This window comes from Manacus candei, unplaced genomic scaffold, assembly GCF_025592945.1.
Source record: "Manacus candei isolate 608988 ecotype Guabito, Panama unplaced genomic scaffold, ASM2559294v1 h1tg000029l, whole genome shotgun sequence".
In the NCBI taxonomy this organism is placed as follows: Eukaryota; Metazoa; Chordata; class Aves; order Passeriformes; family Pipridae; genus Manacus; species Manacus candei.
Genome location: NW_026138077.1, coordinates 2,966,889 through 2,989,213, shown reverse-complemented (window position 1 = coordinate 2,989,213; position 22,325 = coordinate 2,966,889). Strand labels below are relative to the sequence as shown.

Genomic DNA, 22,325 nt, shown 5'->3' with positions numbered 1-22,325 from the left:
CGTGCTTTAAACAGATATATTGCAATTGTTAGTCACAGGGTGGTCTCTGAAATTCAGAGGCATTGGAATTACCTACTATTCTGCAGAGCTGAGATGCTGATGTTGGGAGTCATGTTAGTGGACTGGGGTTCCTTTTGAGCCCTGAGCTAGTTATGCATCTAAAATAACCCCAAAATAAGCATCCACTATTTTAGAAAAGGTGACATAAATTTCACTGCATACACACACACAGAAATAGCTCCTGGAGCTGGATGACCCTGCCTGTAACAAAACACCAGCCAGTGAAAACATAACATCCTTAGCCTCCTGACCTCCCTTTAAAATTAACTTTGAAACATTCTGTTGATCTATAAAAGAATAACAGAGCATGTAACACCTTTGAGTTATTGATCTTTTTACTAAAATTAGGCACCTCTAACCTCGTGGCTGATATAACACTTGGTATTGCCAGGTAAGGTCTGTGGGGACTGTCACTGGTTTGCCTGCAGTGGGTATTAACCACCAATCAATTTACAAAATGACAACAAACAATTATGAAAAAATAGAATACAAATCTATGGATCCCTCTATGAAAAATAAATACCTAAATCCTACTAGTCCAGTGAAAACATAGCACTTGCAACCTGTTGACCCAGCCAAGAAAGTGTTTAAAAATTCACAGAACTCTTTATGCAACATCCCCTTTCCCCAAGGCTAGAATTCCAGGCTGGAGGAGGTACCTTTTAACTAAGGCAAACCAGCTTTTCCTCCTGAAATATTACAGGACATCTGTCATGCCACCTGATGACCCATAAATAATTTAAAGGAATTAATGTCTATACTTCTGAGTTTCTTTCATTACTGTCCTTCTCCACCTCCACCATTTTCAGTTATGAATTTGCCACCACTCACCTGCAAAAACTTTTCCCTGTGTGTAAAACCACAGATGCTCTGCACGTAATTGGGCTCTGAAAACTTGTAGGGGATGGAAATAGCAGCCAGTCTTGTATTAACTGGGCTAAAACTTGAATGATCTCCTGTGGGTACTGTGAAACCTTCCTGAATTTACAGTGCCTTGGGCATGGCAGTGAGTACAGGGAAGAGTATCTTCTACAAAACAGATTCGTAGAGGAGCCCATGTCTTAGAGAGGAAAGCTGTCACTCTAAATCATCTGGAAACTGAATTAGCACATACTGCTGAAGAGGAGCTGTCATTTAGGAAGATACTGTCAGGGCTTGAAAAGCAAGACAGGAATTGTCTTCCTTCAAATTAACACAAGATGTGTAGGAAAAAAGATCGTTTCCATTAAAAAAGTTACTTTGCTAATATGAACTCAGATAGGCACTGACCTCATGAGACTTCATTTAGTTTTCTTTCTAAAGAGCAAAATGCAGTTTGCCTCAACAAAACTAAAGAGCTGCATCCTAGGATCACTGGGCACTTTATCATAAATGGGTTTTTTGATCACCAGTTTGCACAGGCTTGCTTTGACTGTGTATTGGGTCTCCTTGTTACTTATCCTTTGCACAACACTTCAAAATAAAGGTGCTGTATTGGGTGAGTCTTGTCTGCTTTTGGAAGGCACTTTGGCTGCCTCTCAATTACTGCATCAAGTTTAAAATTCCCCAAAGTGAAACCCCTGCGAGGTTGTGCATCACTTGTGGGTCAGCTCCAGGTTATTGCTCTGTCACACTCACTGTCCCCTCCCTCTCCCCCATTTCCACGTGTTCAGTGCAGGTTTTTATAGCAATTCCAGTGCCCCTGGCCCACATTTCAGCCTCCTGTGGATTCCTACAAAAGACCAACTCACAAGTTTGCAGCAGCTTTAACTGAGCAGAGGGGAGACTAAGGGAACTCGGTGGTTTAAATTAAACCCCTTCCTCTGGTCCCCAGGGAAGTTCCCCATCATGCCAGACAAGAGACACTCATGGAGAGCACACTCCTCAAGGCAGGAGTCATCTTTGTGCCTCCTTCATGGCAAAGATTTAAGCACTGTGCTGTTAAACACAGAAAAGTAATGCCAACCTCGGGCATGATATGGTTTGGCTGAGACTGTACTTGAAGATCAACAACACTCTGGGCATTCAGCTTCACAACCTCCAAATGACAACCTCAGGATCCCATTATCCTCTTGAAATCTGATACCATTTTGCAGCCAAAGGCAAAAAAAGAACCAAAAAACCTTAACCTCAAGATTTACAGATCGTGACACACACAACAGGGCTCTGAACTTGGTATGGGTCCCTTGAGCCTGCTACTTTCACACAGCTAATAATTTCATAAAAGCTGCCTACAACTACCCATTTTTTGCCTCCAGCAGCAGTTGGAAAAACCAATGGCTTCTGTAACTTTTCCCCCTTTTTTCTTTCTTTTGGATAACAGTCTTTTGGCAGAACAGAGACAACGAATCGGATTTTCTCCAGGATCACGACCCAGAGCTGATCAAAGAAGGGAAGCGTGAAGAAGTGGAGGAAGAGATCAGAGTGCAGGTGTGCTTACAATGGGGAGAGGACACTAATCATGTGCATTACCTGGGCATATTTCTCTGCAGCTGTAAGAACTGGCCCTGGCGCAGACCTTCCCGAGTCCCTTCTACCTGTTCTTTGCTTTAACACTTGTTCAGCTGAACATTTGTCTGAGGTGAGATGGCAGAACAGACAACTGAGAAAGGCTCAACTGTGTTTGTCTGGACAGGTTGCTGAATTGATGGAAGAGAAACTGAGGAATCTCAAACTGCATGTGGATGGAGAGAAGGTCGGCACTCAGAAAAAAGGTGGAAAAGCTGAAAAGGTAAGAGCAGCAAGTCAGGAGAATTTAGGGTCAGTCTCAGTTCTCTGCCCAGGAACAGGGGTGTCCAGTTGGTATCCTCTTAGATACCAACATCTAACTGTCCACCCTAAACACTGAGTGAATCTCAAGTCAGAAACATTTAAAAATCTATTCACCTCTGCCTATTTTCAAGGCCTTCTCCTTTAGCTCTTATTCTTTAACGTTTATAAATATTGCTTAGGACAAGTTGAACTATTCCAGAGATAAACCATTACAAGATGGATCAGATTTTCACCCTCTTGAAATCCCCTTATACAGCCAAACAGGAAAATCCAAGCAATCCCCCTCTTTAAGGTGACCTGTTCAGATTAATACAGTTTTCCAAGGAAGACATGGATCTGGAGGCCAGTAACTTTTCTGGCTGCTGACTGTTTTCCTCCTAAATAAGGACTGGTTAATGTGTTTCAAAACTGTGCATCAAAAAAAATCCCTTCGAGTGTTCTGGTGTAACCTTTCTTTTCTCTCTCACACCACATAGATCACAGGTACACATTATGTTACTACTTGCAATTGAAGGGTTTGGGAATTTGCAATTAAACCAAGTTTATTTAGGTACATAAATAGGTTAAACCCACCAAAACACAGCACGTGTCATGTTCACATCTAGTTCCACAGCATTACCACATGAAGAATTCCACAGCTCGTGGTTCCCTGAATTCCTTACCCAAGGTTTTCAACTACAGATCATGTCAGTGCAAAATAACTCAAAGCTTACAGACCCCACATTCCATCAGCAGATCCACTTCAAATCCTCAGGGTAAACAGCCAACCCTAATCTCCTGTTGTATTTCATTTCTATAATCCTTTTAGCATGAAAATACTTGCTGGTGCTCGACTTCTACTCAAATTATCTTTAAAAATACTCTTTCATCTGACAAACATTGTGCAGGGACAATCCAAAAACAAAAGACTGAAGCAACTCCGAAAACCAATCCCAACTGAATTCCTAAACCTGTTTCAAAAATAGGGAGGCTTAAAATATACAGACAAAATATTGCAACAATCTTCCCAAAGTTGTCATGGGCAGACACATTTAGATGAGATGGTCAGTTCCCTGTTTAAAACATCACACTGCAATTATAGAGCTTTATATTAGGGGTTGGGCTGCACTTTTTTTCCACCAATATACTGTTGGAATAGATTAGGGGGGAAGGAGACTATTTAACTTTTGTTTTCCCAAGTTGTGCCAGCAGCCTGAGAGAATGAAGGGGGGAAAAGGAGGAAGAAGTCCTAATTAGATAATACAAATTCCTTCAAGATTTTATCTAAAAAAACCCCACCCAAACCAAAACAGTCCTATTTGAGGGGTGGGGAACGGAAGGAAGGATCCAGTGTTAGTCAAAACACATCTTCCCTGTGCAGAACTATTTGAAATCTGCAATCAGCATTGGCAAAGGTTTTTTCCAATTATATTTGCATGAATATCTCAGACATATTCCAACCCACTGCATAACCAACCTGTGCACACAGACCTCAGACTTGCTTTAGGAAAACCTGGTCTGACTAATAAGGACAGAAGGAGCTGGAAAGTTTTGGAAGCAGTTTATTAATTTATTATTCAGCAAAAAATCTCCAGTTTTTCAAGGCATGTGTCACCACATCTTAGGTCCCACGTGTCTCCCCCCCAGTTATGCACAACATGAAATAACAGTGGATTTTTCTTGGAGCCATGAGCACGTCTGGACTGTGATGTAGAACATATCCCTCCCCCCCAAAACGGGGCTATTCTGCACAGAAAAGCATTCTCAGGAGGATTCAACATTCTTCAGAGAAATCAGACCTTCTTCTGCACTCTGTCAGTGAGAAACGGGCACTGAAAGGGTAATTTCTCTAAGGGAACTCTTACAAGGGGAATTTTGTACCTAAGGACAGTCATTCCAAACTCCTGGTGCCACATTTGGCCATTCCCTCTGTTTTAAGGAGGGATTTCTTCTACTTTCTTTGCAGGGAGACACCACAGTAGAGCCAGGGCTTTTTTTGCCAGGGAAGGGGGGGGTAAATGTCCTCTGCCTTTTCAAGAACATCTTAGGATAAGTAGCTTACAACTCCGAAAATTTCCGTCAAGTCCATGTTAAAAAATAATCTGCCTGACCCTCAGGAGGTAATCTGAGTTTGAAATCCCGTTTGAGAGTCTCTTTTGTGGGAATTCAGCAAGGGCATTTTGGAATTGGACTTTGAAGGGAAAGCACAAGGAAGGTAATTTCTCCCAGTCAGTGTTTCAGACATCTCAGCTCTTAGATAAACAGAATTTACCAGCTCCAGGCATACCCACAGCCACTCCTTTATTTCCAGGCACTGCAATTTCTAGGCTGAACTTTATCCCTGACTCCCAAACCTTCAAATACCACTTACTGCTAAAAGCTGACACTTAACCCTGCACCAAGAGCTGCTCTTATTGCCTCTGAAGATAAGAATCCCATTTGCCACCTTTGTGGAAGAGTGAACTTGGGTGAAAAGGCAAATTGCTCCTCTCATGACAAGTGGGTCTTCAGACCAATAGGTTGGTCTGGAAATACCAAAAGTAATTAGATTGCACCTAATATGCAACAAGCATGTGACTGCTGTCATTTGAGGCACAGCTCCTGTGCCTCTTTCCATGCTGGGAGCATCCCACCCCACAGACTGTGCCCCCCTTACAGCCCAGCACTGACAGGGCAGAGCACACACAGGGAATGTTATATATACACAGAGTCCTCATTAAGAGACACGCTGTGCTGGACTCTGATTCTTCCAGGTAGCTCCTGATCCAATGGCTGTCACAGGAGAGGGGATGAGGATGCAGCACAACCAAAGAAATGTGGTTCAGCTCTGCTGTAAACTACATTTTTCTTCACTGTACCCAGTGGCAGCTTTTCCCCTGCCCAGCCACAGATCACCAAACTGGCACTGTAAGCACGTGTGTGAGGCCAGGCTGACGAAAGACTGAAGGGAGATTGCCTCCTGCTGAGGAATATGGCACTTGCTGACCTGGAAGTTACATTTAAGAGCTTATCAAAGTGCTTTTTATCAAGTTCATTGTGCTGCTTTTCCTGCCCTGCTCCCCCAGGGATTTGTTGCCAATCCAACTGCAGGTAAAGCCATGTGTTGGAAATGAACACACCCACACATACACAATGGCATGGCACAAAGTCAGAAAAAAAACACCAAAAAAAAGGCAGAAAGAGGAGACATGAGAACCTAAGTGTGTAAAGTTGCTTCTGAAATAGGCCTTGCTGGCCTCTCAACACAACTCTGGAGATCCCTTTGTGAGCTGGGCAGGAGCAAAGAAAACCACAAATGGCTATGACAAAAATATTGATATCAGTCTCAAGCAAACCCCTGGAGAATGAGGCTGGTCAGACCTGAGGAAAGGCTGGGTTTGAGGACTGTGATTCCCAAACCCTGTTGGATTTTCTGTAGCTGGTTCAGATTAGCACCCAGGGTTCTCAGTCAGCTGTGAGGGCTGTACCCTCTGGATGCTGTGCCTAAATCCAACAGGGATTTCATATCAGAGCCCCTCATTTAGCAAGAGCTTCTTAAACAGTGAGAACATCTTTGTCTAAGGACTTTCTCAGCACAAGTGTCCAAAGGTGCTTGTTTTATCTCAGCACTGCCAGAAAAGACTTCTCAACCCATGCACAGTGCAAGTCTGCACTTGCCCACCACCTCTCATCTAAGCATCACACATGATCCAAGGAATCCACTAAAAACTGCACAGACTGCTGCTTATTTCTCTTAAATCACAGGATCACTTGCCTTTTGTTACTTTTCCAAGAGGGAGCCTACGAGAAACACAGGGACTTTTCACAAGAGCATTTAGGGACAAGGGAGAAATGGCTTCAAACTGAGAGCAGGGTTAGATGAGGTATTAGTAAATAAATTCTTCCCTGTGAGGGTGGGCAGGCCCTGGTACAGGTTGCCCAGAGAAGCTGTGGCTGCTCCATCCCTGGAAGTGTCCAAGGCCAGGTTGGACGGGGCTTGGAGCAACCTGGGCTGGTGGAAGGTGTCCCTGCCCATGGCAGGGGGTGGAACAAGATGGGCTTTGAGGCCCCTTTCAAACCAGGCCATTCAATGACTTTCTGATCCTCGGCAGCAGCAGTTGTGGGCAGCTGATGGCAGCAGGACTTGTGTGATCACAGATCCTGCAGATCAACGTGGGACAGTTTCCTTCAGTGAGACAACTGGGATACCCTCTCCCTTCTGGTGCCATTCCAGAAGCAGACACGCTGCTCTGAAATCAAGTCTGCTTTGCTCATAACAATCTCTGAGCTACCCAAAATATTTTCATGAGCCCACACAGCAAGACCAGACACCGTGCTGAGCACAGGGGACCATCCTGTCACCTGCCAGCCCCCAGCTAATGCGGTTCACTCCACGGGAGTCATCAAAGCAGAAAATGAGTCAAAGGGTGGCTACACGGGAGCTGGACTGACATTTCAGACAGAGAAACAAGATTTCCATTGTAAAGGGCGAGCATGTTCACATTCATTAAACATTATCATTTTCTAAATAAAAGCCATTCCCAAGAAGACATTTTGGAGCCAAGCCATTGTCTACAATTCATATTCCCCCTTATCACATCTCAGCCTTTGCCAGATTTCCCACAAATGCTGATGTTAATTAGGAAAACACATTTTCCCCCTGCACAGTTCATTTCTGTTTTGCTCTTGAGTTACTTCACTGGAGAAGCTGCCTTGAGGACAATACGAGTTGGCCAATAAAGTCAACGTATACTTAGTGTCTTAACATAGGTAGAAACAAGCTTTTCTTCCTAGTCAGACCCCAGGATATGTAATTTCTGGTTTGCTGAAAGAAAGGTTAAAGAGACAAAACTGGAGGAACAGCAAAAATAAACCAGTGAGTCTCAATATCTCGTCAGTTGTTAAAACAGCTGGCACATGCATTCTTCTTCCCATTCCTTTTCTTTAAAACAAAATCTCACTGGTACATTCTGATGAGTATTTGCTGCCAAACTCATTTATGTAAAAGAACCCATGGTATAGCTCTGCAAATACAGAGTTGTTTGCATTATTCTAACCCAAAACTTGAAAACACTCCCTTTTCCCAGTTAGCTGACCCACACAGCACTGGGCTTAGGTTACATTTCCATCTGGATTGTCTTTGTGGCATCATAAACGGTAACAGGTGGTTGAACCACAGGTTATTTACACTGTGTCTATCCTTGAAAACTTAAAATTGATCTATTTCTGAAGACTGCTGATCCATTCTGGAAAAAAACCCCAGCATTTTCCAGATAATTGGGTAGGATTTTTTTAACTCAACAAGGCAGCCTCCAGGGCTCTGCAGAAGTATTCACTGTCATAAAAAAAATAAAGTAAATGAGTGTATTCCCAGGAAAGAGAACATAAACTTTTGGAAAGAATAAGCTGTCTTGTTCAACTAAGCATTTAAGCATGTGCTTAAATTTAAGCTGTTGAAGAAATCCCCTGCTGCACAAATGGTGCTGCATAAGTAGTTCCACTGAAACAGTTCTGAAGTGCTGCACAGAACCGAAGCACAGACAGCAGTGGTGGGCACTAACACGGATTAGCGATGCCCTCTCCACTACTAATTATCCCTAACCATATTTATGGCTTGTGAGCTGTAATTAATGGGGGGACCTGACAGTCTTGAGTCATAGCTCTCTTATTTATGCTTTCCATGAGTTTTTTTGCAACCTGTAAAGAAACCAGTCACACAAGTCAAAAACTTTCCATAGTGAAAGGGTGGTGAAAACATGAAAAGAGCGGGTTGTGTTTTTTCTGACCTCTTCAAGCTTCTTCCCTGAGGCATTAGGAAAGAGAAGGCAGGAGGATGTCTAATGGTTGGGAAGGGAGCCAGAGTCTCAGGAGGTTTTCCCCTTAGGGGAGCTGCTTATATGTTTCACTTCAATATAAAAAGAGACATAAACAGTCTCTGGAGCAGCTACTTGGACTCCACACCCTGTTCCTTCCTACTTCCTTCTTGGGTAAAGGCCATACCCCCTCACCCACAGAGTTGTGCTCCTCAAAGAATCAGAGAACAAGAATCACAGAATCATTATGGTTGGAAAAGCCTTCCAAGCTCATGGAGTCCAACCCTTAACCCAGCACTGCCAAGGCCACCACTAACCCATGTCCCCAAGTGCCACATTCACGTGGCTTTTAAATCCCTCCAGGGATGGGGGACTCCACCCCTGCCCTGAGCAACCTGTGCTAGTAAAAGAAAATTTGCCTAATATCTAATCAAAAGGAAGGAGAGAAGACTTCTTTTTCCTTGGAGTAAAATGGCCCTGGGATGCTTTCCTCTGTTATCTCCACTGGAAGGAGTGGGAATGCTGTTTAAGGATATGATTTTTCCCTTTGGGTTCTCTCAGTAATGAGGGCCACGTTCAGACATAAACATTGGCTGTTCTGGCCCTCACTTTGCTCCAGTACATTCAAATATATCTATCAGTGCTAATAATCACTAATTCCTGCCTGCTTTTGTGGTCCTCAGGCAGGTAAGGCATCTGCAAAGAAGAAGATACCTGAGATGGAGAGAGATCTAACCCCTGACAGGTAAAGAGACACCCTGTTTGCAGTAGGTTTGCTATCAAACTTGATTTTCCTCACCTGCAGCAACACAAACAAATTAAAATCCCCATTCTTCAGTAACACACCACCAGGACCAGTCTCCATCCACTCCAGGCAGGTTAATTCCAGTTGGCAGAACTAAGCACATGTAATATTTAGGCAGGATATTGGCCCTGTGTGCCTCTTCCCCATCCTCTCTGCAGGTGCAGAAGCACCTGGCAGGTTTGTTGACTGTCAGATTTTCCATCTCAGCTGAAGCCTGATAAGGGAGGCTGCAGACAGGCCCCTGTACTCTATAAATCACCCCTCATGGCTGAGGTACAGCATACATGTCATAAATCAGCCTGATTTAGCAATGAGAGTTCTGGCATACCCAGCCATTCCTTGTGTACCCTTGCTCTTTTAAGCATCCTTATTTTATTTGGAGGATTTGGGAGAATTTCTCCTTTTGACTCAACATTTTCAATGAGTTTGTGATGCGTTCACTGAAAATCCAGCCATTTTTCACCTGTACACACAAAGATCTCACCACTGGGACCTGCTGCCCCAGAGCCAGCTCCCAGGAGAGAACAGCACCAAGGCAAACTCACTCAGTCCCTGCAGGGGAGCACAGGGGATTCACCCCACAAATCCATCTGTACAGACACGCACAGCGAGCCCTGGGCTTGATCAGTTGGGTGCTGGCACTACAGACCCAGTCAATGATCTCTAATAAAAAACTCTCCAGGCAAATATTTAAAATACATATCTCAGATCATAGCAGAGCATGACCTCTCAAAAAGCAGTACCAAAGTCCAACAAGGATGCATAAAGTTACTCGTGCACATATCTGCTTCTTTATATGTAAACTTAAAATACAGACAGTTAAAAACATTAGCTTTTTAGTAGCTGACTTTCAGTCAAAGTTTATCTGGCATTTTGGCTTCATGCTTTGCTCTTCCTTGCTGAGCATTTCAGAAATAACCAAGAGAAGCTCAGGCTCATCTCTGTTTTGGCACAGGGGAGGGAGCACAGGGAGCTTTAGTCAAAGGCTGGTCACATCACGCTTACTTGGGGGAAATCCGGGACATGCGTCATTAAACTTGCACAGTAAAAATAATAAGACAGGAAAAGTAGAAGCCATGCTCCCAACAAGACTGCCAGCTTAGTGCCTTTCTACTTTCTGCCTGTTTTATGATGCATTCCCAACATAAAACCACTGAGAATGAAAGCAAGATTCAGAGTGGCAAAATCAACGTTGTTGAAGGTGCATTAAATTTTGGATTTGCTTATTACTACTGCTTTATTAATTCTGCCACTAACACTTCAAAAACATAAAACTTCTCAGCTGAAATGGAAAAAAAGCTGCAGACCTCAAATTATACCTTTACTTTCATTAGCCAGATGAGAGGCACTATTAAGTATTTTTATTATAGCCATGCAATATTTGGGATGTCCCAAATAAGATCAGAGAGACAGACCAAAAAAAAGAAAAGGTCAGATATTGAGGGAAAAGAATGTGAGAAGTGTACAAAATCAGTGAAAGACCTAAAAAGATAGAAATCAGTATTGTTTATGCTAACAACACACTGAGAATTTCCAGCAGGCTTATTCATTTTATGCCATCCTTGAAGCAGTGTCTGTCTGCAGAACTTAGTGCCAAAAACACTGAAATCAATCCTTAGAACTCCAAAAGAACATCCACACCAATAGAAAACCACACAGAGATGTAAGTGTATTAAATCCTCAATTACTGGGAGCTACTTCCAGCCACTAATGGAGACAGGAAGAAACTGTTCCACCGGAGAGCTTTGCCCGTTTCACACAAACCCAGACTGGTTTGGGTTGGAAGGGACCTTAAAGCTCATCTCATTCCAGCCCCCTGCCATGGGCAGGGACACCTTCCACTAGCCCAGGTTACTCCAAGCCCTGTCCAACCTGGCCTTGGACACTTCCAGGGCTGGGGCAACACTTCCACTGCATGTTTTTCCCCCAGTCCTCCTTTGGCCATCATGACCCTGACACTGCAGTTGGTGGATCACTGGTTGCTCTGATCGAGTCATTCCCGGTGTGTTCCTGGGGAGATGGGGCTGTCTGTTGCAAACACAATAAATTCCAAGAAGAATTAATGAATTACTACTAATTGGAGAGCTAAGTGAATAGGTACGGTAGTGTTAGGATTGCTATTATTGTATAATTTAAAAATAATTTCCCAGTAATTGATATTAATGAATGAGTCTATTACACAAGTCATAACTGATCTTGTATCACCTGGAAATGGGTAAATGGAGTCAGCAAGAGAGGGAGAGATGCTGTGTGTGAGGTTATAAAAGAGATTCCTTGCCATAACACAGAAAATGGTATTTATTGATTTCACATTGATGGCACTAATCACCTTTACCTCTGAGCTACAAAGTACATTTATAAAGCTGAGGAAGCAGAAACAACTCTCAAGCTGGTTCAGCTGTGGGAAGACTGAGCTTTTACTTCCAGTGCCCTACAATTTCTGAGTGATGTCTCTTGCCTACAGGACCATTGATTCCCTGTACCAGGAACTTGCAGAAGGAGGATTGCTGATCAAAGCCCAGGCCGTGAATCTCTCCGATTACATTGGTCAAGTACCCCCTTTAGAGCTACCGTGGTGTTTGATCTGACCAAACCTCCAGTCTTCCCATGGGCTCTGACCCCTATTTCCAGTCAAGAGGGAGTTCAAGAGTCATTGCACTTTCAGGACTTGCACACTTGAATGTCTAAAGCCACGCAGGCAAATCAAGGCTTTCTGCAGAGTGCTCAGTGCCTTTCACTTCTGCTCCTGAAACCAGGACCTGTTTGTAAAGCTGGGGCTTCTCTCCAGGCACTGACACCTGCAAGCCTTGAATGTGTTTGGACATGACAAGCCCCTGTGAGGTAGAACCACAACATCCTTTAAGGAGCCCTGGCTAGGCATTGGAAAGACAATGCAAGTCTAACAGACCAGGGGTCATAATCCATGCAGAATACTTCTCAGAGAACAGCAATAATCATCCCTCCAGCTTTTGTTCATTCAGCACAGAAGACTCACCCCCTTCCCTCCACCTCCCTGACTGCCCATGAACTCTGAGTAGTGCTTTGAGGCGTATCTGGCCCTGATTTGAGTAAGATGTGTCTCTGTCTAGTTCTGCATTTCACAGTCCTCTTGCCTGGTTTCTGTTACCTGCAGCTGCAGTCAGACATGCTTGTCTATGATCTACACAGATAAAAGGGCTAAAAAAAGCCCCAAACCACATTTTCAGGCTGCAGAGGAGTCTGACACCATCTCCAAAAGCATTTGGTGACATTCAGTAAAACCACATCAACCCCCAAGATTTAATTGTTTTAAAGGCCATAATTTGAATTTGAAACCATCCAGAAGCAACAATGCCCCTGGCTGTTAGTACGACAGGCATCCCAGCCAGAAAAGCCAGATTCTCTTGTATTTCCTCCAAATACCATGTGTATATAAACTCTTAGAAGCACCAGCTCAGCCTTCAGAGCCTTTGCTCATTCTGTTGAAGGCTGAGTTAACAAGTGTCCCATCCGTTTCATGCTCATTAAAGATCCTGAAGTAAAAGAAGACTTTCATTATTCCTTTGTTCACCCAACCCATCGAGGTCTACCAAACACTCCCCACCACAGATCATAGAATCATAGAATCGATTGGGTTGGAAAAGACCTCCGAGATCATCGAGTCCAACCCTTGGTCCAAATCCAGTCCATTTACTAGATCATGGCACTCAGTGCCACGTCCAATCTGCAGTTAAAAATCTCCAGGGATGGTGAATCCGCCACCTCTCTGGGCAGCCCATTCCAATGCCTGATTACTCTCTCTGTAAAGAATTTTCTCCTGATATCCAGCTTAAATTTCCCCTGGTGGAGCTTAAGCCCGTGCCCCCTTGTCCTATTGCTGAGTGCCTGAGAGAAGAGACCAACCCCCACCTGGCTAGAACTTCCCTTCAGGTAGTTACAGACGGTGATGAGGTCACCTCTGAGCCTCCTCTTCTCCAGGCTAAACAACCCCAGCTCCCTCAGCCTCTCCCCATAGGACTTATGCTCCAGTCCCTTCACCAGCCTTGTTGCTCTTCTCTGGACCCGCTCCAGCACCTCAATATCCTTCCTGAACTGAGGGCCCAGAACTGAACACAATACTCAAGGTGTGGCCTCACCAGCGCTGAGTACAGGGGAAGGATCACTTCCCTGCTCCTGCTGGCCACGCTATTTTTGATACAGGGCAAGATCCCATTGGCCTTCTTGGCCACCTGGGCACACTGTTGGCTCATGTTGAGCCTCCTGTCAATTAGTACCCCCAGGTCCCTCTCTGCCTGGCTGCTCTCCAGCCACTCTGTGCCCAGCCTGTAGCGCTGCAGGGGGTTGTTGTGGCCAAAGTGCAGGACCCGGCACTTGGCTTTATTGAACTTCATCCCATTGGAATCAGCCCATCTCTCAAGTCTATCCAGATCCCTCTGCAGAGCCCTCCTGCCTTCCAGCAGGTCGACACTCCCTCCCAATTTGGTGTCATCAGCAAATTTGCTGATGATAGACTCAATCCCCTCATCTAAATCATCAATAAAGATGTTAAACAGGACTGGACCCAACACAGACCCCTGGGGACACCACTAGTGACCGGCCGCCAGCTGGATGCAGCTCCATTCACCAGCACTCTCTGGGCCCGACCCTCCAGCCAGCTCCTAATCCAGGAGAGGATACACTTGTCCAAGCCATGGGCTGCCAGCTTTTCCAGGAGTATTCCAGATGTTTTTAAAAGAGCACATCTTCACCAGTGGAGAACAGTTAACAGCTGGTAACATCCAACACAGGAAGAGATGGCTCTGGGCCATCTTCCCTTGACCCCAAGGTTTGAAGCTTTGGCTTCTTTGCAGCACAGAGGAACACAAGGGCTGCTCCAAGTTATCCTGGCAATATTCCCTTTCTGGCAAAAGATTCTGGGCATGGAAGTGCAGAGCCTAAAGTCATCTGGCTGCCTACACCTGCACAGGTGAAGGCCCAGACTGCCAGAACCAGCTCTTCCCAACACAAAACTCACTCATGCTTCTTGAGCTGCCACAATACCACACAGAAGGTATTTAAAGCTGGAACTATTTTTTAAAAATAAAAAAAACCTCCCTTTGAGAGTCTCAGGACACAGCCAAAGCCTGCAGAGAAGTAAGTTCTCATCTGCTCAGCCTTACAGGGCTGAAGCCTAAGGAAGGTCACTTCCAGTTCCTGGGGAAAGGACAAAGAGTGGAATTGTGCTACACAGCCAGTAAAGGCACTGAAATGTCCCCCCTCTATGACAAACTGACATCACTGAACTAATTTTCTTGGTGACCTTATCTAAATTAGTCAGAGAATATCCACTGTGATTTATGTTCAGTTGCAATTAAACCCTTTGATGCCTTCTAATTAAATCTGTGAAGATTAATTCCTATCCAGTTCTTTTGATTTCTCCTTAAATAAAAGATAAAACCTGAAATGAATTTTATTCTTCAGAGGGGAGGGGGCAGTTGAACCAGGGCTTGTCTTCCTTTTTGCCCCCAAATTACACCTCCACTTTCTCTCTCACCCACTGCTAATTTAACTCTGCTCCAGGGAGCTCTAGTCCTCTCCCTTTTTATCCCCAATAAAACATAATATGCTGTTATTTTTTCAATAATATTCACCATAATGACATGCATTTTATGCTAAAAATAATCCTTCACTACATCACAACTAGTTTTCCTGCTTGTGGCCCATCCTGCTGGACCTTTGTTCTCTAACATGTCTTGTATATGGGCTTTGACAGGGCAAGCAATGTGATTATAGCTCTGTAACAAGAGCCAAGGCAAGATTAAATCCTTTCAGTTCACATCAGGGACTTTCAGTTTTCTTGGGTTGTTTTGTGCAGGGGTTCTTTTGAACAACAACAACAAAAAAAAGAGGCGTACTGCAAAGCAAAGAGCCCCACCGAATTAGGTGACACGTTCAGACGTCCAACACAGCGAGGAGCTGAGCTGGGACACAGCCAGGGAAAAGCTTGTTAAAACAGCTTCTCCCCCTTTCTGAAACCCTTTGGAGAGCGTGCGGTTCACTGGGATTCCAGCCCCGCAAAATCCCAAATCCAGAAATCCTTTGCCAGCACTGTGATTTATGGTGCTGCTAACGATTCCTCTCCACAAAGTTCCTCTAAAAGGTTACTGAGACCGACTGCTCTGCTGAACGCCTTCCTTAGGCTGGAAGGGAAAGTCCACGGCCTGTTTAACTTAAATTTTCCTTTGCAGTTCACCTTTCTGGGGGCCACATTCCACAGCAGTGTTGCCCCGTTTGAGTCCCTGTCCCTGGGCATTCCCGGGTTTACTGGGGGTGCGTTCTGTCCATGCTCCACGGCACTCCTTCATTCCTTGAAAAAATGCATTTTGTACCGACTCAGTGTCACATTTATTAAGCCCCTGCTTCCCTCTTGCAGGCAACTACGACTGTCTGAGGAGCAGCCTCCGTGGGACGGGGGCACAGCCCTTGCCCTCAGCCCCCGACGTCAGGCAGCTCGTGGCCCTGTATGGAATATTGCCCTTAGGTAAGAGCACAGCAATTCCTGGAGGGAAAAACACGGTGGCTTTGCTTCCTAGCAGAAACAGGCATCTTTACTGGCTCTGACAGGGCTTGATTAGTCGCAATCTGAACCGTTTGCAGTCTAATTGTTTTTCAATTAAGCCTTCTGAGCGAAGGCCATATCATTTTAATAGTGCATAAAGGAGTGTGCACGGTCAGGTATTGCCTCTCCATCCCATCCCTGTTTGCATGGCAACAGTTTGTGAATGGCAGCACATAAAAGGAAATCACTTGGGGAAGATAATAGCTGAAACAAGCTCCAGTGATCAAAATTAATCAAGTTAAGGGAAGGGCTAAGGTTGCAATTTACCTTTTACAAGCTGGCTCGTGTTACTCAGTGCTGCACAATGCAATCATTGAAGGAATTAGTCTGAATCCATTCTGTACCTCGCAGAGTACACTTGTAAATGCCCTTTCAGTTTTAATGCCAGACTTAGCCAATATCTAACAAGGCTTTGCTGGGTCAGGTTGTTTGCTTTTAATGCAAAATCTATCCCATATTTTACTTGGGAATGGCATTAAGCCAAACTCTAGTGATTGCAAGAAGTGCCTGTCTCAAGGACCTTTACTGGATATTTTGCTTGCATCCTTTTCCATTCCCGACTGGATTTTTCAGCCTCTACTCAATACTTCACTTGCACCCTTCTCAATTCCTGTCTGGATTTCACGGAGGTTTTAACCAGGCAAGTGCTCCCCGAGGCTGTCATTGTCTGCTCATCCCCTTTGCAGGGCAAAATAGCCAATGGCTCCCTGACTCCCATCCTGGCAAACACAGAGCTTCTGCTTTTCCCTCCCCTTTGCACAGCTTCCAACACCCAGAGCCCAGGCTGTTCTGTGTCTGTGTGTTCTGAGGCTCTCCTCTGGCATTCCCTGGCTCCACATCCCCAGAGCAGATCCGTGTGCCATGGAAAGCTCAGAGCAATAGCATGGAGCTCTGGTTCATTCCTTTCAGGGAGGTACAAGTGCTCCTGCTGTCCTGCAGCTCCATCTGAAGAGCCAAGCTAACAAACAGGATTCTAACAGCACCTTTCTTCAACCTGGGTGGGGTCCTTCCCACCCAAAACACCCTCAGCTGGTTTGGGGTAAGCCCTCAGGGGTTGGCTGCAAGTTTGACCACAGTCAGCTGAGGGAGCTCAGCAGTTCTCCCTGTCTGCACAAGGCAATGTGGTGTCTCACACAGTCCATAACTCCTCCAAGGTTATGTTTTAGCATCATCTAATCTAGGAGAATCAAGCCCCAAGACATCCCCTGAGGCAGGAACTAAAAGAACCCACAAATTTTCAGCCATTTATACAATTGGTAAAAATTCTAGGGAGAGGAGACCCTGGACTAGTTAAACAAACAAAAGGTATTGGCAACAGCAGTTTGGAAAATGCCTGAGTGGAAAAAAGGTATTACGAGAGCCAAAAAAGGGTACAGGAATGGCTTCACCTTTGGGATGCTATGTTATGGGTGACATTTTACTTAATTGGTCTCCAAATTAGTTCATCATTATATAATTGTGTGTTGTAGAAGCGAAAGTTTCTCTCAAAATAGTCACTTGATGGCAAGGAAAGCCCCAGCTTAAATGGCATTAAGAAAATTATAAGCAGCTGAAAAGAGAAATAATGGTAGAAGATATACTTCATCTTTAACCACAGAGGAGTCTGCTGCTCCCCTCGTAATAAATCTATGTGTAATAGTAATAGATTGGTATGGAATGACCAAATATTAATAAAGCCTGGGTGGCTGACAACTTCACTACATCCTGGACCGTGCTGCAATAATGGCATTCATCTCTGCACTCCCACTGTCATTTATTTGGGACATTAAAGCATTAGCACACAGAGAGGCAGCCTGATTGGATTTGTTTTAAATACCATCCTTACCCAGCTGTCCCCCTGAACCCAGAGGGCCTTTCCAGGCTAAGCCATGGGCTCCCTCTGCAACCCATCACCTTTGGGGCCAATTTCCCCCCCAGTCTGGGGGACACCAGTCTCAGAGACCCTCAGAAGCAGTGGGAGCTCACGCAGATTTTCATTATTGTAACCACCACCACTGCTGGCACAGGACATTTTTAGACAGAGGCAGTGATGTTACTGAACTACCAGTGGGCATGGATAAAGTATTTAACATTCCCTGCTTCTTCCACTTCTGGAGGTTCACCTGTCCCTAATTCACAGAGTGGCAGCTGCAGGAAAGACAAGTTCCATCACCATCGACCTCCTAAAACTGTCTGTGGTTGTGTTTTCCCAACACTGGCATTTCTGCTGGGCCTTCCCAGACGATGGATTATGTTCCCCACAGCCCAGGATGAATTTACCTGGAGCAGGCACAGAGACAGATTTAGAAATGCTGAGCAGTCATTGCTGTGGGCACAGCAAGGGAAGCACAGCAACCCTGGCACTCCCTGAATAAACCAAGGAGAACAGAATGATCCTCCTCCTCTGAGCAGATACATCATCCCTGCACTGCAACATCCCCCTGCCACATTCCAGAATAGGGAATAACACTGGCTCCTCTGTAGGTAAGCCTAGGTGTGCTCAGCAGTGAAGGATTTTAGAGCACACCCAGCCTAAGTGACAAAGTCTCCAGTGCTCACTGAACAGCAGTAACATAAAAGAGGAAAAATTACCCCCAAAAAGGGAGGTGAAGGCAGAAGTCAAAAGAGAAAAAAGTAAAACACATGGTAACAACTGGTCTCAAAATCCTTCTTTTAGCTCACATTGATTTAGAGCTGAATTTTGCCCATCAGAAGGTACAAATAAGGGACGTTAAATCCACTGGGGACACAGCTCTGGTTGTACAGAACTGAACTCAAGAGCACACGTGCCACAGTGAGGAAACAATTAATTCACATTATAAATTATTTATGGTGAATAAAAAAGGAAGAATCATTCCTTTACCTTTATAACAGACTCAAATGAAAGCAATTACAGTGCCTTATGACTTTTTACAGGTTCCCAAATGGTCCATGAGAATGCTCCCTTGGTGAAATCGGTGTTACTGGCTGGACCTGTTGGTGTTGGAAAGAAAATGTTGGTCCATGCTATCTGCACAGAAACAGGAGCCAACCTCTTCAACTTAACTCCTTCCAACGTTGCTGGGAAATACCCAGGCAGGGAGGGCCTGCTAATGATGCTTCATATGGTTCTCAAGGTATTGTGTCTTGGGGGGTTCTCTACAAAGTTGGTTCAGTTCATCACCTCTTTCGTGGGACAAACAGGGAATTAAATTGTAGTTTCTCCATACTGAGGAACATACACACCTTGGGCAAAGCTGCCAACCCAATTTAGAATTCCCTCCCTGCCTTCAAGTGTTCAAAACATCAGCAGGAATTTCTTCACAGAAAGGGCTGTTAAACATTGGAATGAACTGCCCAGAGAGGTTTGGAGTCCCCACCCCTGGAGGTGTCCAAGGAAGGCCTGGCCATGGCACTCAGTGCTCTGGGCTGGGGGACAAGGTGGGCATTGGGCACAGGAGGGACTCAATCTTAGAGGTCTTTTCCAGCCTAAAGGATTCTGTGAAACCACTTGTTGACAGGCAGTGTGTGAACCTCTGCAGAGGATTTACTGCCCCTGGAGAAATCACTCGGAGCAGCCATATTTTTCACATTAACATTTTTGTGAGCTTTGTGTTACCTTGAATATGAAAAGCATCACAGATAAAGAAAATTCTGTTCTCTGTTTATATGCACATCAGCCAGGAATGCTTGTCATGCAGCATTTAATCAAATGCTGGGCTGGGGGTGGTCAGAAATTTCCTCTCTGGGACTGCTGCTGCACAAGAACTCTCTCCCCTGTACTGCTCTCTGTTTACCTATCAGCAAGCTTTTCAAAAGAAGGAATCCTAGTTCAAGATTACAGGAACAGCAATGTATGAGAAGTCTGGAAATGAAAGAAGGTGTATGAACTGTGAAGGACATATCCCAAACTCTCTTCAGGAGAAGAAAAAAAAAAAGGCACTATCCTGGCAGGCTTTCTTCCACATTTTAAGTCCTCAGCATTTCTGCTACAGAAGGAAGCTGGTAAATATTTCCAGACAAAACAACCACAGCACATATACTAGGAAAAAGCCAAATGCAATAATTTTCCAGTGCCAGAGGCCTACTAAAATTGGCTTTGCCTGGGATTTATCAGATGTATTCTATTAAATCCAGTGTTACAGCAGACTTTGTGACAGGTGCCTCCATCCCCAGAAAGGACATGTTTCACAGCTAAAAGCAAAGCAATGCCCAAGGCCCAGGTCAGAGCAGTGCCCAGGGAAGAGTGACAGTGCTGTGATCAGGCACCTCTGATGCTGCAGCACCAACACTGGACCTGGCACTCCCTGACACTAACTCCCTGAGTTAGTGCCCTTAGGCTAAGCTCATACTCCCTCTCCTCTGCCCATTTCACCCTTTTCCACTTTGTTTCTCTGCCCTCATCAATGGCAAAGCTCATTTCTGGCTGCAGGCACAGCACACACTGTCCTTGCAATAACATAGTCCCAGCTATAGCATAACACCTTTAAGCACAGGAGAAAGGAGGGCAGTCTTTTTACTCCTGGAGAAGGTTCCAGATGAAGACAATAAGGGAGTTTTTTTTATCATACATATAATATATACAATAATTGGAACATATCTAAAATGTGTGTCTATCTACATATTGATAGATAAGTATACACACACACACATCATGTACATATGCATATCTAAAGCCTTACATTTTTCCACATTACTTAAAAAGAAATGGAAACCTTATGCAACCCCTCCCCAAAATCACAGGGAGCAGTCCAAGCTGATTTCTCTCCTTTCTCTCTTACAGAAGAAGCGATGACACTTGGGTGAACCTCCGTGAGTTACTGGGGTGGAAATTGCTCACAGTCAATCATGTGGAATAAGGGCTGTCCAGGCACTTGCTTATCAAAAGGTGACTTGTTCCAGCTGTAACAGCAGCACTGCTTCAAACTCTGCTCCTTTAACAGCAGAGCACAGTCTCCCTTTCCAAGGAATACATCCTCTGCAGGCTCAGTTCCTCCCTGAGTGGGGAGGCCCTGGCACAGGTTGCCCAGAGAAGCTGTGGCTGCCCCTGGATCCCTGGAAGTGTCCAAGGCCAGGTTGGATGGGGCTTGGAGCAACCTGGGCTAGAGGAAGGTGTCCCTGCCCATGGCAGGGGGTGGCACTGGATGGTCTATAAGGCCCCTTCCCACCTAAGCCAGTCTATATTTCTGTGACACAGCACTGGCCTGTCTTAGCACCATTGAAAGCAATTGTGTTCCATTTCCATTCCCAGTTCCTTTGGTTGTTTCCCCTCTCCCTTCTGTCCCCATGGCTGAGCCACCAATATGTCCAATCTGCTGCTGATTTCAGCTCAGATTCTGTAGGTTCTCAGAGCCAGGCTGGAAACAATTCTCCATCCACAGACTCTCTGCAGTTACAATCCACCTTTGTTTATTCTTGACAATGCCAAATGTGCCTCATTTCCCTGTCTCTGGTCCTCAAGTCCCTGCCACAACCATCCCCTCCATTAGTTCTGCCATCAGCTCCTGCTTCCTTACAACATCCAGTGCTCCCACCCAGTATGATATTCCTGCAGCTGGGATGGAGCAATTCTGTGTAACAGCAAAGAGGACCAGGCTGTACCCACCCAGCAGACATCAGCTCTGCAGGAAAGATGGGGGGGTCTTCAGGACAGCAAGTTGAACACGAGTCAGCAGTGTGTCCATGCAGAAGTAACTCATCCAAATACTGGCCTGTATCAGCAAGACTAGCCAACCTCAAAGTAACTAATTATTCCCTGTTATTTGGCAGTTATGAGACCACAACTGACACTGTGTTCAATACTGGGCTACCCTGTTACAAGACAGGCACTGACAGGGAGGTCCAGGGAGATAGGGGGGCTGGAGCAATGGGACAAGCTGGACAAATCCAGTTGTGGGAGTCTAACTGCTGTTTTCAGGGGCCTCATGGGATAATACAGAGAACAGAGCCAGACTTTTCCCAGAGGTGCACAACAGGACAAGAGGCAACAGACTAGTTGCAACAAGGAAAATTGTTTATATATTGAGGGAAAAGGTTTAGGAGGAATACATTCCTGATTTACAGGAATTTACAAACACAGGGACAACACAAATTGGAAACAAATTCCTTGAGGGGAGGAACTGAACAGTGGTACTTGCCCCCCAGAAAGTTTGTTTTCTACCATGGTACAAAAAGTCTGGAGTAAACGTATTTGGATTGTTGTGAGACTACACTATACAGTGTCACCTGTGGCAGACAAGCCATGGGAGCAGTTGGTACTTTGCAACAGACATGTATTTAATATTCCCAGCTCTCAGTATGTCTGACACACCCCAGTGCTCCTCGTTAGAGTGCCCTGCGTGCACACGATCACTGAAAATTCACCATCATCACACACTTCTGGTCAGGTTTTTGGGAAACAGCA

The 22,325-nt window shown here is 45.0% G+C and overlaps 1 protein-coding gene across 1 annotated transcript in view; it reads left to right on the top strand.

Moving 5' to 3' along the window:
- The window catches only part of IQCA1 (IQ motif containing with AAA domain 1), a 106,714-nt gene that overhangs the window by 67,373 nt on the left and 17,016 nt on the right, over nucleotides 1-22,325 (top strand). Inside the window, exons 10-15 of the mRNA XM_051791132.1 lie at nucleotides 2,363-2,469; nucleotides 2,675-2,770; nucleotides 9,266-9,327; nucleotides 11,852-11,934; nucleotides 15,779-15,886; nucleotides 18,860-19,059. Of these exons, the coding sequence (XP_051647092.1) occupies nucleotides 2,363-2,469; nucleotides 2,675-2,770; nucleotides 9,266-9,327; nucleotides 11,852-11,934; nucleotides 15,779-15,886; nucleotides 18,860-19,059 (656 nt within the window). The remainder of the gene's footprint in view (nucleotides 1-2,362; nucleotides 2,470-2,674; nucleotides 2,771-9,265; nucleotides 9,328-11,851; nucleotides 11,935-15,778; nucleotides 15,887-18,859; nucleotides 19,060-22,325) is intronic.